General features: G+C 39.1%; 1 protein-coding gene across 1 annotated transcript in view; it reads left to right on the top strand.

Moving 5' to 3' along the window:
* Positions 1–17,566, top strand: part of LOC124169271 (neuronal acetylcholine receptor subunit alpha-7-like) — a 263,475-nt gene that overhangs the window by 183,758 nt on the left and 62,151 nt on the right. The window contains exons 5-6 of the mRNA XM_046547833.1: positions 14,623–14,803; positions 16,252–16,327. Coding sequence (XP_046403789.1) covers positions 14,623–14,803; positions 16,252–16,327 — 257 coding nt within the window. The remainder of the gene's footprint in view (positions 1–14,622; positions 14,804–16,251; positions 16,328–17,566) is intronic.

Below are 17,566 nucleotides of genomic sequence, written 5' to 3'. Positions count from 1 at the left end.
GTACGTACCTATTGTAAATAATTTCAGCTTATCTCCAGGAGTTTTATTATTTTTTTTAATAACTCTTAAGCTTTAAATGTGAATGTTGTCATGTTCTTTCAGCATTCATAAATCTAAATTCTTAAATATAATTAACATCATCAATGTGTGTTTTTTCTCTCATCTTTTTTAATCTAACTAATGAACTGCATTCCCGCATATCCGCCATCCATTTATCTTCTAATTAAGAGAATAATAAATCGGTATTATTGATGTTGCTCCATTATTTTCAAACATTTTTAGGGGTTCCTACGACCATAAGCGAAAAATGTACCCGGTGGAGTGAAAAAAAAAGAATAATAAGATATGAATTCCTGATTTATTTTAAAACAAAAAAAAACACCGTTGCTCGTCGCCTGTATGCTACTCATTCATTATATAACGGAAGAACGTGTAACTTTTTTATAATACCTTTTTATAATACCACCTAAAAAGTAGGACCTCTTAAAAATACCTTGTGTAAATATTCCACAGGAAGGAGCGTGGGCCTTCGCAAGACTGAAGAGTGGCACCCCTGATCTTTGCAGCTCTTAAAATGGCCCGCGGGAGACGTTGGGTGTGAGGGGGACAAAAAAAAAACGTTGGGCATAGAGATTTCTCGTGGGGTGGGAAAATGGGGGGGGGAGGTGGGATGAGGGGAGGTAAGGCTGAATTGTGGGAAGGGACTTAAGGGGGGGAGGGGTTTCTGCGAATCGTAGGGAAATGGGGAAGGTGTCTAGCGGTTTGGAAAGGTTCCAAACCTCCGCGGGAAAATTTCTTTCGAGTCTCGGCGGTGAAGGAAGTAGCGAGAAAGAGAGAGAGAGAGAGAAAAGAAATAAGGTAACCCCTAGAGGGTTGGAAAGGTGGAAAGGAAAGAGAATAGGAAGGAGATGATGAAGGTAGATGAATAAAGAGATGGAAGCAAGAGAGAGAAGCAGAGATTGGAGTAGTTGAAGGGAGGTTGATGTCGCCTGTCACCTCAAGCCAACCCCTTTGGATACAGTCTCAACTCCCCCTTCTAATATCTCACTTATTCTTGCCAACAACCCTAACATTCCCGTCTTACACCCTTGTACTTCCCTGTTTCGCGGAACGAAAGCACTTCCTTCCCTGACAACCCGACCAAACCGCCGGCCCACCTATCTCAACTCTCTTGATGTCTTGCTTGAACCCCCGCCGAGAATTGCTTGCTCCCTTTTGTGTCCCTGCCTTTTAACCTCCTCCTGTTCCGCTCCCCCGGAATCAGTTACACGCTGCCGATCCTAATCCCAATTAAAACTCCTGCCTCGTGAGCCTGACAACGTGGCCGAGTTTCTCTCTCTTTTTTTTGTCTTCCGCATCCCTTCCTTCCTTCCCCTGCCGCCTAGTTTCTCGCTGCAAAGCGATTTTGCCAAATGCTGAGTCAATGCAGCAGCTCTGGGAACTCCGCGCGTTCGCTCGCCTGCCTCATGAGGCGGACGAAAAGTTCAAAGCTCAAGCAGCGGAACAAATGGGGGACTCGAGTTACGTCCGTCTTTTTCATTAAAAACCCTTACCCCCCTCTGCAACTCACCATTATCCCTGCTCCTTTTTAACAATCTCAAGTTTAACTCCGACTGCTTTTTCAGATAGAGCCGGGTTTCTTTCTACTCCTTTTCCATCCAATCCACGGTCCTTTGGCTTGCCTTCTTTTCCTGCCATCCCAACTACTCCAATTACTCATTTTCTTTCCTCGCTTGCCACCCAAATGTTTTCCACGAGATTTTTTTTCTCGTTCCCATTAGCGATTCATTACGGACGACTAATTTAGATGTCGGGGAGGGAACTTTTTTTCGTGAAGGCACGTTACGTGGTCAGTCTCGCTTGGCATCCTGAAGGAAATTTGAAAAAAATTGCAATAACAAAGAGAGAATGGGATTCTAGGAAACGATCGCAATGCGAATCATTACGTTCCCTCTGTACCCAAGTCTTAAAGTTTTGGTAGCGACAATAGGTTTCGGCACGAGACGGTATCGGTTCTACCCCCTCCTGACCCGTTTAGTTAACCTTTCACTGCCTGATCTCCGCTGTCCCCGACTGTTCCAGCCAGCTCTGGCGATTTTTCATTCATTTTTTAATTACTCAGGAGAAAATAATTTTTTATTTTACCAATTTATCTTCCATGATGCATGGAATGAGAATTTTTTAATTTGATTTACGAGAAATAATTTTGTCATTTGATTCCACGGACTTAAGTAATGTTCTAATAAACCAAAAATATATATTCAAAGGAAAGGCATGATTAAAATTAACTTCATTATAAACTGGAAGAATATTTCTTTCCGAGCATGCAAAAAAAATACTTTTAGGTCCTTTCGCGATGTGTCTCAATCAGCATTTCATGTTGCCATAAAATTATAGATAATTCAAAGATAGATTAAAATTGCTTCTTTCGAGAACCGTTTGAAAATGATTTTCTCTCATACGTTTCACTTTCAATTTACGAAGCATTTCAGGACAATCTTTCAAATTATCTGCTGTACAAAGGGTAGACTATATTCTTAATAAGATTATTTATTCACAGTTTTAACTACAAAACAGTGTTTAAAAAAATCAGTCTCCAGAGCGGGGTTAAGAAATCTAGTCAAACTTTGCTTTTTTTGCGATTTCATTTTTCTCATTTCATGATTTTTTTCGATTTTCGGTCATTCTGTAATGCAAACCGTTGCTTGCGAACATTTCACATTATAATGTTAGTGTTATGAGGGCTGGAGGTTAATGAAATGTCGAGGAACTATTTTATATCGTCGATGATAACATCTATATCGTCATCATCATTGCCATTGCAAAAAAATATTTGTTTCTTCATCTTCGTATCGTGCTTTAACTTAAAAACTCAGAATTCCAAATAGAAAATTCTTTGCAAATGGTGGTTTATATTAATAACTAATGCTCAAATTCCGTTTAGCTAATTCATTTAATATTTTACTCCCAGCAAGACCTCAAATAGCTTGTGCCTTTCTGCTCAGCTTTTCCCATCCGGCGTACCCTGGATTTCAACAATCCGCCGAGGCTGAACCCCACTTTTCCCTCTCACCCTGACGCATGTCTTTTGTTATACCCTCGCTCATCTATCTCCCCCGAACCCTTTCCCTTCCCCCTGCCCTTCAATCCCTTCCCGACCGTTGCCACGGAAAATTCTCTCCGTCCGATATTTCTCTTCCTCATCATCGCCTCTCGAGTTTTTTCGTCTTTCTATCTGTATCTTTCGACCTATATCTCTCTCGACCCTTCACTCTCTCTCTCTCTCTCTTAAGCTATTTCTCGAAGCAGACTAAAGTAATTTCTATTGTCGATCTTCTCGTTTATAAAAAAAAGAAACAAAAAAAACTCGCCCTGTGTGTGACTTGTGCTGTCGACTGCTTCTTTTCTGCATACTTTTTTATATGGCTTTAATCCAAAACTACTGCACGTAAGGCGACTTTTAAAAAAATCAATCAACAACGTTTGAACCATGCATAATAACTCGTCCCTATATTTAAAAACCCACTGTTTTTCAGTATTAATTTATTTGTTTAATATATGTGTGCAATAACGAGCTAAGTGATTTTATCGTTTCGAAATCATAATATGTTCATTACTTAAGTTTCTTTTATATTATTACGTTAAATGAAGTTTGCACATTTTTATATACTTTCCACTGCACTTCTTCTTTTCCTTTTAAAATTACAATCAACTTCCGTTTTCGTTTGATAAAAAAACTGTTTCCCTTCCAAAGGATATTCTTAACTTAAAGTGCTAGATGCTTAAATCATGAACTCCATAACTAGATATGCTAAATGTATAAAAATATTTTAACTGCTAGACAGTCTCTTTCGTTTGTGTGTGTGAAGAGAATTTTTTTCTCAACGATAAAAAGTGCAGGTGGAGCAGACTGGGACGAGATAAATGGGAATTTCAACACCCCAACCCTTCGCAATCGAGTACATTGTACTTGTGCATAGGAGTGTGCCAAGCATACTTGAGAACAGTATACATGCTCGAAAACCTGTTAAATACTCAAGTACCTATATATTGGAGCAGCCAGATCATCGCATGATCATTCAGACCTATAAACCTATATATTCAGACCTATATATAGATCCCCCGACCTAAGTCTGATATACGATATTTGCTCGACGAATTCAGCGAAGGTGTGAATAATACTCAAGCATGCATCAATCTTGGTATATAAGTACCTCTATGGATACTCGAGTATATGTACTTGCGTGCCTAATTGGGGAATCGAATACCTTATGTAGGTACTCGAGATTTTCAGACTGGTACGCAAGGACTTATCCAAATACTTGAATATCTGTAACTGAGCATCAATTTGAATACTTAAAAACTTGTTTTTTTCTAGATACTCGAGTATGCGTACTTACCTACCTAATTGGGTAATCAAATACCTTTTTATAGGCACTCTAGATTTATAGATGGGTACTCGACTATCTGTAACGGAGCATCCACTTGGATACTTGACTACTTGTTCCATTTGCTGAAGTATGCTTGGCACACTCCTGTCGCTTCATGCCTCTCTCTCCTAGTTTGCTGATCTGTGTCAGTCAGTCCATCTGTGCCGTTATTGCGCTCTCGATCTCATAAGCTCGGTGGCAATGTACGAATAGTGTCAGATGCCGTTATTATGGGCCACCGCACTATCATTGCGCTTTCGGCCCGGTCAAGAGGGGACACGAATGGACAGCCCGGCCGGCGAAGGTGGGGCTCCGACACTCATTCCCACGCCCCTTGCTCCCTTCACGTTCCCCTGCTAACCCGTGACCCACAACACACCAAAACCTACTACCACCACCCACATACCCCGTAAAACCGCCTACTTCACTCTCTCTTTGCCTCTATTTTACTAATTCTATCTCTTTTTCATCTATTTTTCTCCTTCCTATCACTCCCTGGGCTCCCAAATCTACGCTACCTCTCCCTATAACAACGTCACCGCACGATAAATTCACTCGACTATCCCACCCTGTCTGATCGCATCGGTTGCTCTGCCAAAGAGCAACCTACCATATCTCGAGTTGGCAGTGATGTTGCGAACGCATCATTAAACTATTGGAATTTTTTTAATTCTCACTCAAAAAGATAAGCTTAATTTGTTCCGAGGTTTTTGGCTCAGCTGCGGATGTTCATTTTTTTAATGGCCGAAAAAATAATGATGTATTCTGGCGATTTTATTTTGAGCTCAAATGCAATGAACTCATCCTTATTATTATTATAAGGATTTAAAAAATGAAAAAGTATTCAAATGGTATAAAAACTTTGCACTGTTATTTTTACATTTGTCATTTTTAATGTGAAATTTCTGTGGCGAGTACGTTATCTCCATAGCAATAATACTTAAGCCATGATTTATTCATGGGATTCATGACAAAGTTTCCATTTTTGAATTATATAAATTACTTGTTTGTATTAGCAAGTTGGAATCAAAATAATATCGAAGGAACAAAACGTGGCCATATATGTTTATTTAAGTTTCATTTAAAAATATCGACGGAGTTAATATTGTTTACAAATGAAAATCTGTCCTTTTTGAAAGGATAAATGCTGGGATTTTTATATAAAAGATTTTTTGCTATATTTTTGCGGGAAATATGATAACAAAACGGTTTCACATTCATAGCCTACATTTCTGCCAAGACTCCGGCGTTAGGCAGCCAATTATAGACCGTCACTTTCTCCCTGCCATTTTTCTGCCATCCTTATTACAGAGGCGGGACTCCATAATAGTAAATTTCGAATGCTTTGAATTCCGCATCTTTTGAAAGAGTAGATATCGAAATTACCTTTTTAAAATGGATTTAAAGCCCGTCAATCAAGTGCCAACTGTCCACCCTCTCAGTGACTTTTGTTTTTCATAGCGACGAATGTTAATAACGAATCCAATACTCGATCACTCGAATGTCCAAAGTCAACGAGAAAAGGGTTCAGAACCAGGCGATCGAAAAATTATTTGTCCTATCAATCACCGTAATTTTTACCCTTTTACCTTAGGTTGTGTTCGACCACTCCATATTCAGCGTTCTGTTAGTAGTACTCAAATATTAAATACCTGATAATTTAGTGTTCGAGTTTTCAAAATGAGCTCTTTACAAGCGGCCGATGGTACGAATGCTCAATTTTACGAGACTTCGATTTTTCGAGATTAAGCTTTTACGCAAATCGATTTTACGGGGTTTCGATTTCACGAACTTTCGAATTTACGAGATCCCGAATAATTTGAATTCAAGTGTTCCAGCGTTCGACTGTCTAATTATTCGAGTGTCCCGTCTCTTCATGTTTCCACTCTTCCTCTCTCCACCTCCACATTTCCTCTTGCTCTCTCTCTCTATTCACCTCTCTTTCTCTCTTTATATTTGTATATGTGTGTGTGTGTATCGTCCTCTCTGTCACTCACCGCCTTTCACCTCACCCCCCAACCCCCGCCCCCCACAACCGCCACTAACGTAGCACACAACCACTTAAGTTGTTTTCTTAACGCCTTCCCAACCGTGCACCGCCATTATACGGTCTCGCACACTTACTATCTCCCCCTTTCATTCTCTGCACCCCATCACCGTGCCACCAACTCCACCCCCGCCACCACCACACCTCTCCTGCATTACCTCTACCCCTCCACGCCCCTCGTTCACCCCTCCCTCTTCACCCTTATTTCCACGGCTCCCGTTTTTCCTCTCGGCTGCCGCAGCACCGTCACCATGTCGTCACTGCCACACCCGCCCACCGAAACGCCTCGGCACCCGACCGCGCCTACAAAATGCCGCACCTTTTCCTCCCCCACTCTATATCTTCTCTCTCGCCTGCTGCTATATAATCTTCTCTCTCATCTTCCTATCATAGTTAGCACCCCTTTTACACATTACTTGCGCCCACACACTCTCCACTGTCCCCCCCGTCCCCCCCCCCCCGCCTTGTAGCAGCAAATGGATGAATAATGTCGGACTCCTGCGGCCAACATTAACCTTCCGGTAATTATAATGTTTAATGAGGCATCCCATCCACCGTCCAAGGTGCTAAAAAGAGTTCATCTTTCAGCGGTTCGGCTTTCACCTCCTTTATGTTCTCATCATCCGATGTTTAAGAAGGGACAACCCTCATGAGAACTAAAGAATAAAATTGTCCCTTGTTAATTACGAAGAAAATGACATACTCCCTAGGCTAAGTGGAGAACTATATGTTCAAGACGTTTCTCGTATTGTTCTCTTTTTACGATCCCTTCAAACCTGGTTTCCGATTTTACATTTAAAGGTTTCACCCGTACCTGTGTCCATTTATTATACTTGCGCTTCAGCGAAGTCAGTGAACTTTCGGAAACTAGGAATAGATTTTTCAATATTTTAATAAAATGAAAGTGTAACCTTGTGATTATTTTGCACTGAATCAGGCGATTTATTCGATCATGCCACATTTTATTTTTTATTTCAATACTTTTTTGAAATAATCTGTGTAGGACCGAAAAATGAAAAGAATGACCTCGAGAAAATTAATATGACAACTTAAATCGTATCATAAATAAAAAATACTAATTCAAAGTAATTATAAATCTAGTAAATATTCCCTGATAACGAATTGAAATAAATATACATGTAAATAAACTTTCTGTTAATATTTCCGCTAAATTTCAATTTAAAATAACCTCGAACTTTAATTTTTTGCGAAATAACATAAAATATTCTTTATAGAGCAGAAGAATAAAGAAAGAGCGACCTATCAATTTACCTTTTTCAACATTTCTTGACTTTCTATTTACATATACATATGATTTATTACCTGATTGATAACCTCCCTAATATTTTACTTTATCCCTACAGTTAATCATCGTTTGTAGTTGAGTGAAAAACACTAGTATTCATGATCTTATATTTCCGTTTAGCCAGTCCCGTGAAAAGGATAAAAGTATTCTGTCTATTTAAATATTCATACTAGTAAGAGAAGAGTGAATTTCATTTATTTTTACAGAGTAATGTAGATCTTCGAAGAGCAGTCAGCAATATAGGCGATCCATGAAAAGTAACAGTTTCATGGATTATTTTTTTTTACTTTCTCAAGATGTTCCGGCCTGGAGGTTGCTTGCTGAATCTTTGGTCAAACACCAATCAAATGAGGCAAATCGAGATGGCCGGTTGTCTCCTCCCATTTGACCCTCCATCCCTTTCACAGGTTTTCCCCCCATGATCAATCATACGCTCACCCTCCCAACCATTTCTTACTCGCAACCTCCCAAAACCCTCCCGAAACCTGCTGCCACAGTGTAATCGTCCCAAGCCTAATTTCCAACCCCTCTTCTTTTCCTCATCTTCAGGACGCTAACATGCTCCATTCAGTAACCACAACCCCATCCACCGCTACCATACCTAACATAAACGTTGCCAAACATTGGACTTTATATTGACCAAAGCATTACTTTCTATAATGTCTCGTATCACTGTATTCCCTGGAAAACAAACCATCCTCTGACGCTAGTTGCTTTGTGTTATGTCCGCCTTCGTGAATAATATCAGCTTATATTTCACCTTAGAAAACTGTTACGCATGGAGTGATTTTCCCAACTCACCATCTGGCTATCAAAAGCGAGACGTTTATTTTTTCGAAACTTTACTGACGACACTTGCGGTTTATTTGACTTTAATTACCGTTTCCAAAGAGATGTTCATTAATTAACTGTTAATCTCGGACTCATACTTGCGTACAAATGTCTATGAGAAATTAATTGGGCATAAAAATCGTGGAATTGTATTCTTGAAACCAAGTTCCACCTTTAAGTTGAATTTTCATCTCAACAATAGTAAATAAGTCTTTCACTAACTCACTGATTGTTCTTGAAAACTTTCTGTGAACGGTCTTAAATAGATAATTAAAAGGTTACAAATATTCAGAGTGCGTCAAAACCAATTAGTTACCGATAAAGTACTTATCGTGTAACACAAGCTTTTCTTTTAGAAAGCGCAATGCAGTCACATTTTCTGTAGCATGTCACATTCTACTGTATATTTACTCGGTCATATTTTCACTTCACTATCATCCTAAAATATTTTTTTATATTTCTGATGCTAGATCATACCTTGATCACCTCGTTTATGGTGAAATCCTTAGTTTTCTAGGAGTTTTTAGCTGTACGTTCATCGTTTCCATTCATGTTTCAATTTTCGTGTTTAGAGGATGCACCACTCCTGCTTGGCCAGTTATTCTTTCAGGTTATATTAATAATTTAAAGTCTTGGCGGTAATATTGAAATTTTGAGAGTTAAATAGTAGACATGTTGGAATTAATCTGCGTTACAGATACGATCATTTTTCCTCAGCATTTTCTCGCGGGTAAATTTTAAATATTGGAGTTGCGTGCAATATTTTATGTACTCTATTTCCCATAAAAATATCAGAATGATAGTGTAGGATTCAAACCAGTAATACTTAAGGATGGCTTTCCAATGTAACCGGTCGAAATGGACTCACGCATCGCACAAAAGGTCTTGCTAGCGGCTGGTTAACCCTCGTGAGATTGAATATTAAGACGGCCCTAGCTCTTATTCTTCTCTTACAAGGTGTGTCCCTTAAGTGTCACCAACATCTCCTTCAAATTTTATTAGGTGTTAGGAAATGTATGCTCATAAGATGTAGTTTTGGTTTCAGCCACTAACGCCCAATACTTTTAAAGATATTAGCTACAGAAAGTACCAGTAAAAATAAAAATTTATCCAACCCGCAACGCAATACTTGACCTTTACAGTCCATTGCTAGATGAAGAGCACTGGTGTTTTGTTGTGCTGTGGGTTGCATACGTTTAGGAATTTTTCCTTAATAATTTCCGTCGCTAATATCCCGAAAAGTATTGAGCGTTGACGGCTGAAACAAAAAAAAAACCTCATAGGTATGAATTTCCTATCGCCTAGAAAATTTGGAATGAGATCTAATGGTAGCGCTTGCGGGATTTACCTTGTACAAAGTCATTGCGTGAAAGGAACAATAGGAAAGCTTGTGCGAAAAATCCTTGGAGAAAAAAAATCAGTCGCCTTGAACAGGATGCTGGTCAAAGCGAATGATTTTTTCTCTGTGGATTTTTCGCACAATTTGTGCATTGCGGGTGTCTCCCGTAAAAGTTGTCACCGCGGCTAGTCCCGGTATACTTTAAACTAACAGGAAAGCTGTTGGTAAAATAACAGGCGTGGATGAACATAGCAACTTTTACACTCTCTATAACTAACAACGATTGTGACGACATCCCAATGATGATTACTATTCCATTGTAAATGCCTTCTGTAATACCCTGTATAGTCAATATCATGAGAGTTAAGCAGCCGCTAGTAAGACCTTTTGTAGGATGCGCTAATGCAATTCAACTGGTCACATTCACACACAAGTATAGACGGCCCTAGCTTTCATTCTTCCCTTAGACGGACGGAATTCATTGCGTGAAAATAATGTTAGGAATACGGAAAGTAAAATAGGAGGCGTGGATGAACATAGCAACGTTTTACACTCTCGATAACCGACAATGATTGTGACGACATGACACCTCCCCGTGCTGGTAACTCTGATCCGCATATATCCTGGCTCCCGCTGTCGTCCTACCTACCCCTACGAGACATTCATCCCTTCATTGAACTCTTCCCTTTTACCCTCCGCTGCAGTCTCCCGCAGGATTCCATGACCCTTTCCTTTACCCCCACCCCACCCTCCGGTCCCCCGAGTCGACCCTGCCCACATGACCTCACGCCCAAAGGACACTTGCTCCGGGCATCCTGTTTTTGAACACGCACTGAAGCCGGAATTTCCCCCGACGTTAACGACCGATAACAGAATATTACGCGCGCTCGAGTTATGACCGTATGGATTAAAAGTTTAAGTTTTAGGGCTCTGCTCGGTAGATTTCCTCAAGTTCTAAGCGGTATAAATAATATCACGCTTCCCTAGTGAATTTTTTTTTCACAGGATGGTGAAATGCGTCGTGTAGGCATGCTCTATGCATCATAAATGATTTATTTTGTAGTATTTTTACTCACAAGATGGTGATATGCGTCATGTAAGCACGAAAAGTTTTTTTTTTAAGATAAATGCGGTGCCATTTATTCTAGTGGTTACGTGGAATAAAAAAACACCCGATCATTACCATGTATGGGGGAATGACAGAATAAATTTTTTGTGCCGCGAGTAACGATTTCTTTTAATAATATTAATATATCCTTGTCTGTTATAGTCACGTAGAATAAGTAATGTTCACTAAAAAGCTCTCCGTTGTTTTCTGAACGAAATGTTTATTTTCTTAATCTGATTCTCAAAACGTGAGTTTGCGCTCAATTTTGGTATAAACTTACCTGTATCCACAGTTTTTCTTGGCTAAAAGCCGCATTCTCTTATAGTGCGTTTTTCTATACTATCATTCTGTGTGCTAGCGATTTCAATAAGGAAACAGTTTAGAGATGCACACTTAGATGACATTTTCCAAGGAAATGGAATCATTCGACTTGATCTAGTTGCAAATATGTATCTCCCAAGTGCCTGTGGCGAATAATTCCACTTCGATTTAGAGTTCCTTTTCCTCCTTCTGTGAGGTATTAGAGGTATACCGACTCACTGTTTTTTTTCGGGGATTACGAGATTTGTTAGACACTTTGTTAGACAAATGCCTTACGAAATTGGCTTCGCAGGAAGGCGTATCGCCTCTGTAAGTGCGATTTTTGGGAGTTACATCCACGAATTTTAGTACAGTAAAATGGATTTTTATGGAGAATTTCATCTTATAATGATCATATTTATTTTTTAACTGTGGTGCAAAATGGTCGTTTGTTCTACAGAAAATTGCGAACCTGAGTATATATTCTTTTCAATCCATTACGAGACAGTGAAGGTGACAAAGTTAAAAATATGATAACTTTTTTTTCCCGGCTGTGTTCTCGGAGCAGGTGTCATGATGACGTGTAACGACCCTTAACGGTGTTGTAGGAAGGGGGAAAGGGTACGGGGCAGTTATTGGGGCTATGAATGGCCCCGGCGAAGGGAAAGTGTCCTTAAAACCCTTTTGCAAAATCCCATACGACACCTGCCATACGCCCTAAAACCTCCTCCACGTCACGTGACCATCCCATTTCATGTATCCCATTGGCCACGCCCCTTCCTTCGCTCGCTAGACAAACCCAAAGCGTCCTCTCCTGGGCTGAAGATATACGGTGATAGTTCAACCACATTAACCTCCACTAAAAAAACCCATGTGAAACATAAAATATCTTAAAAACCAAGACTCAACAGTACTTTAATAATAATAAAAAAAGTAGTGGGCTTACTCCTACAACAAAATCTAAAAACAAAAAATTTTTTTAACTTTCCTTGAAACTAAATTGAATTAACCTACATTGTTTGAACTCTTTTACTTTTTTACCCTTCTGAATGATTGACGCCATTACTTATGAAATGTAAAAAAAACCTTGACAACCTCTCAAATGTCTTGATTAAAAAAAAAGTTTTGATGGCATCGGAAAACTCACCAATTTAAAAAACTTAGAAGTATATATATTTATATCACTTGTGAAAGAACATTTTTTGGCTTTCTTGGTGCTTTTTGTGTACGCACTTTTTTTGGGAATAACAAAACAAAGAAACAAACACTTGTTGAAACAAGAGAATTATTCAAAGGAATGTCAAAGTGAATTTTGGGTTGGCCTGGGGATGTGCCCGCATCTTGGCCCCACAACGATCCGAACCCGTTGGTTCGCCCCCGCAGGGTTTCTGGGGGTGGGGAAAGAGGGGGCGAGGACCCCCCCCCCTATCCCGCCCCACGAATACCCGGCCACACTCAGAGTACGGACGAGGAAAAGCGAAATTCGGTTGCTTCGCATTTGGCCATGTTTGAAAATTCCGAAGGCACGTGACAACCTGTTTCTGGTATACCACTGATTGCTACTGGTATACCACTGATTACTCTCTGTTACTGATGTACCACTGATTGGTTTATTTTGAATTTTAGCGTTGTTTTAACTTTAAAATGAGTCCTTTTTTTTCGAGTTAAACTTCATTTTCATTTAATAAGAGTAGTTGAAAGATAATAAGAATTGGGACACACACAATTTAAGAAATGTGCCGAGCACACATTAATGATTCGTAGAAATAGTTTCGCTATGTTGTCATATATTATTTATATGAGCCTTAGTTTGCTCAAATGATCGCAGACGATGCACTTTTAATCGTGGAGTGTATTTTGGTGACACATTTATGCACATTTTTATCAATTAACCTTGCCATATTTCGAATACACATCTTGATTTCGTTATTTAGAATAAGAATTCCTCACATATTAATCAAAAACCTGTAACAATGGTAAGCACGGAAACCTATCAACTTCGTAAGTTATATTCTCCATAGTTTTTTGTTTCATGGAACGTTGGCTGTTCCTTTGAAGTACCCTGGCAATAAAGTCCATGGAAAAATTAATGTCGAACGAAAACTAAATAGTGATTCGTTCAGATATTAACGTTGCTATTACATTTTATTCTCCTTCAATTGAAGAGACGTCTGGGACACATTAAAATAGTTAATTGAAAATAATATCATGAATTACAATATGAAAGTTTCTTTCCTTTCCTACTCGTAATATTTTTGTGCAAATGGGTATGGTTTAAATTGAAACTACTTTGGTCGTTTAAACTGCTTCTGTTATTTAAAGACGATGATAATGGGCGAGTTATTCTGCTTGTTAATGCAGTGGAAATAAAACTGGTCCTTTCGAAAATAGCCTTCGGCCGTTTATGAGAATTCCGAAGGTGTCGTCTTCACTGCCCTGAGAGACTCATAATTGCATCGAAATTACGTCATCTGTGACTTCAGGACTGAATAAATGTTGATGATGACGTGAATTTGGCATAATGTTCTCTCTTGTACAGTGGAAGTAACGCCATTGGCTCTTTCTTCATTGGGCTTTGTCTATTTCTGAAAATTCCAAAGTTTATATCTTCACTACACGAAAAGACTCCGAATTTCGTTGAAACTACGTCATGACCGATTCATTGAAAAAATAATCAACGATGATGTGAGTTTGATGAAATATTCTGTTTAATGACTGAATATATTATCAATGAAACTATTTAAGACAGTCCAATTTTGCATTTTCCAGTTTCTATGCAAATAAACAATTGCGTTGTACCGAAGTCACGTGGTTTTATCGTCACGTCAGTCTCTTGGCTGCTCAGAAGATATTTCAAACTCTTTCTAAATAAAAAATGGCGTTGCACCGAAGTCACGTGGTTTCTGCGTCAGTCTCTGCTCTTAGCTGCGCAGAAGCATTTTCCACAGTTTTTATGTAAGTTAACAATGACGTTGTACCGAAGTCACTTGTTTTCTACGTCAGTCTCTGCTCTTAGCTGCGCAAAGCATTTTCCACAGTTTTTTTGAAAGTAAACAATGGCCTTGTACCGAAATCACGTGGTTTCTACGCCAGTATCTGACCTCGGCCGCTGCGCAGAGCCACCTCGATCGCTCTATCTTATCTATACTCTGAGGGTGGGCACCTTCGCGAGGTTCGGTGTCCTGGGGGTCAGAGGCCAGCCATCCCAGAGTGGCATTGTGGGTAACGTTGAGTTCGACTTTTCAAACTTTCTCCCCAAAGTGCCGATGAGGGTTTCGACGGAACCTATCCCACTAACGTTGTGGTCAGGAATAACGGCAGCTGCCTGTACGTTCCTCCGGGCATCTTCAAGAGCACATGCAAGATAGACATTACTTGGTTCCCATTTGATGATCAACGCTGTGAGATGAAGTTTGGTAGCTGGACCTATGATGGCTTTCAGGTATCTTGTGTAGAGTAGATATCGATGGTTCAAAAGTTAAAAAAATAAAATATTGACCGCACGAAGTAATTGACGCTGGGAATATGAATATATACAAATATGAAATGGGAAAATATCTGCTTAAACCAAAGGACGGAGCTCGTCGTGAAAGAAATCATTTGGGTTGATAGGGAATCGAGCCTGGATTTCTGGATTACCGATTTGGTGTGTTACCATTGATTGGGGTGAATTAGAGCATTAGGGTAAAAAGGTCGCAAAACTTCGTGCTCATTCAATGATAGTGCATGTATTTAGTATTAGTGTGGAGCACGTAAGTATGGTGTATATATATATGGAACTAAATAATAAATATATATGTTCACACTAATTATACGTACATTCACCATCAATTTTGGCCACGAAGTGTTTTGTGTTCACCCTCGGGTTTTACTCATCTCATTTTACGGTGACAGTTACCTGACCGTCAATTGGAAGATCCGGGTTCGAATCTCAGTCAAACCAAAAGATATTTTCATGGCAAATTTCGTCCTTTGGTGAGTCCATCTTTGCACCTGTGCGCGTGACTGGGTATAAAGTCACTTGAAAAAAAAATGAAGAGAAACAAATGAATTCTAAGAATTACTCTCTTAGACGCCCGAGCTTATTAGAGGGAGAAGCTCTTTTGTGCATGAAAATTTGGAAAAAAATGTCTGCTTAAGGAGATGAGTCGCATTGAGATGCTAGTAAGGGAGTAGAGTAAGGCTATATTTTTTGACGTTCAAAGCAGAGCACAAGTTGGGCATGGATGTAAAATTCTGGAGAGCATATCAAGATTAAACACCGTAGAGCCTATCTCTTTAGGCGGCTTTTGTGGAGTTTTTTAAATAATTAGTATTGACTGCTAGCAATTACACTTGATGCAAATCTTCCACGGAAGTCTGCCTATTACTCAAGTTCGTGCCCAATTCTAACTGTTGTGAATTGGTCTACATAGTCAAGGTCATGACACGCAGTATTCACGTGATATACTTTCTTTTAATTTCCTAATTGAATTTGCAGCATTGAGAATTTGTTGGACTCAATTTAAAAAAAATGCAGTCCATGAAATCAGTAAACCTTTGGATTGTTTTTTTTTAGTTCGTGCTCAATTCTAACTGTTGTGAATTGGACATCCTAGTCAAGTTCATGACGTGCAGTCTTCACATGACTAATATTTTTGCAATAGTTCTTGATTGGATTTGCAGTATCAAGTTTTTTTTGTCACAATTAAAAAATGCAGTCCGTGAAATCACTTAAAAACTTTGGAAGTTTTTGTTGTTTCTTTTCCTCTCTTTTAAATTCTTGATTGGATTTGCAGTCGTGAAAATTTTTCATGGACTTAAGTTTAAAAAAAATATATATTATTTTTTGGTGAGTGTTGGCAACATTTTGGATTAAATCATTGCTTGTTCTTCTTCGAATCCTTCCAGTTGGATTTGCAGCTACAGGATGACACTGGAGGTGACATCAGCAGTTTCATCACGAACGGCGAGTGGGACCTTTTAGGTAGGCTATCGTGCGCCAACTAACAAGATTGGCTAATCTTTTTTTCTAAGCCTTTTTTTGGACGGATCTCTTAACTCCGATACTGGACCATGAATTGGGATTAACATTGTTGCACTAAATATAATAAAAAAATGAGATGGGTCGGTTCCGGTACCCGGTTCTCGGTACTGCCGGTTCTCGGTACTGCCGGTTCTCGGCCCTTAAGGCCGTTTTACACGGGGCACGGAATTGCGCAGGTTAGAGCTGCATTAATTTCTAAAATGGCGTTGAATTGCGCGAATGCATGAACGAAATTAGAGCAGGGGCTATTTTGCCGTCTCGCATCCAAGCATTCTCGCATATGTTCTAGCAATTCACCGCTTTACAAGACGCAATTTTGATTGCGCCTTCGCACGTACGTCAGATTGCGCAATTCCGTATAACGTGTAAAACGGCCTTTAGAACCGGTATCGGGAACCGATCGTATGAAGTCCGTACTTACAAACCGGCACAGAGCAGTGGTGAAGACCTATCCCATGTACTACTGCTTTCATTGCACTCCTGTTCAAAACTGAAAGCAATATTTTTGACAAGAAAAAGGAATAGATTAAGCCCAGACACGGAAAAAATGTTCATTTCTTTAAGCATAACCTGGAGAAAGCACCAGCGGCTGCCTAATGTAATGTGACTTACTGGTCAATAATGCATTCCTTAAGAACATGTCAGCTTGGCTTTTAAAACTTGGCTTACAAAATTATCGAGACGCTCTGAAGTTTTTTTTCAGAGATTTCATACTTATTTAACGCTTTTTTGAAATTATATTCATTCATTTCTTGCGGTTCATTTGCAATTCATTAAAAAGTAAGAGTTTTTTGTTGGAACCGATTATCGAGAACCGGGAACCGATTGGGGAAAACCGAAGTTGACTACCGGAAATATTTAAGAACCGACTCATCATTAAAAATATGATTCAAACTGTCTTTTGAGTACATTTTTATCTTCAACTGAAAATCTATCCGTTTCAAAACTGACGGTGACTGAGTTTCTATGACGGTGGTGCAACAATTAATCATTAAAATATCATTTTCAAATCAGTAATGAGGATTTTTTCACCTCAAAAAACTTTCAAAATTAGAAATACTTTTAAATCTCTAATTGGTATTTCATTTTTATAAATTTAATGATTTTTATAGAAGTGTGCAATTCAAAATTAAGAAAAAAATTATTGCACAAAAATTCACATTGTATTTTTAATTTTTT

The sequence above is a fragment of the Ischnura elegans genome, chromosome 12, assembly GCF_921293095.1.
Source record: "Ischnura elegans chromosome 12, ioIscEleg1.1, whole genome shotgun sequence".
NCBI lineage: Eukaryota > Metazoa > Arthropoda > Insecta > Odonata > Coenagrionidae > Ischnura > Ischnura elegans.
Note: the sequence above shows the minus strand (reverse complement) of the source record. Positions and strands in the feature narration are given on the sequence as shown.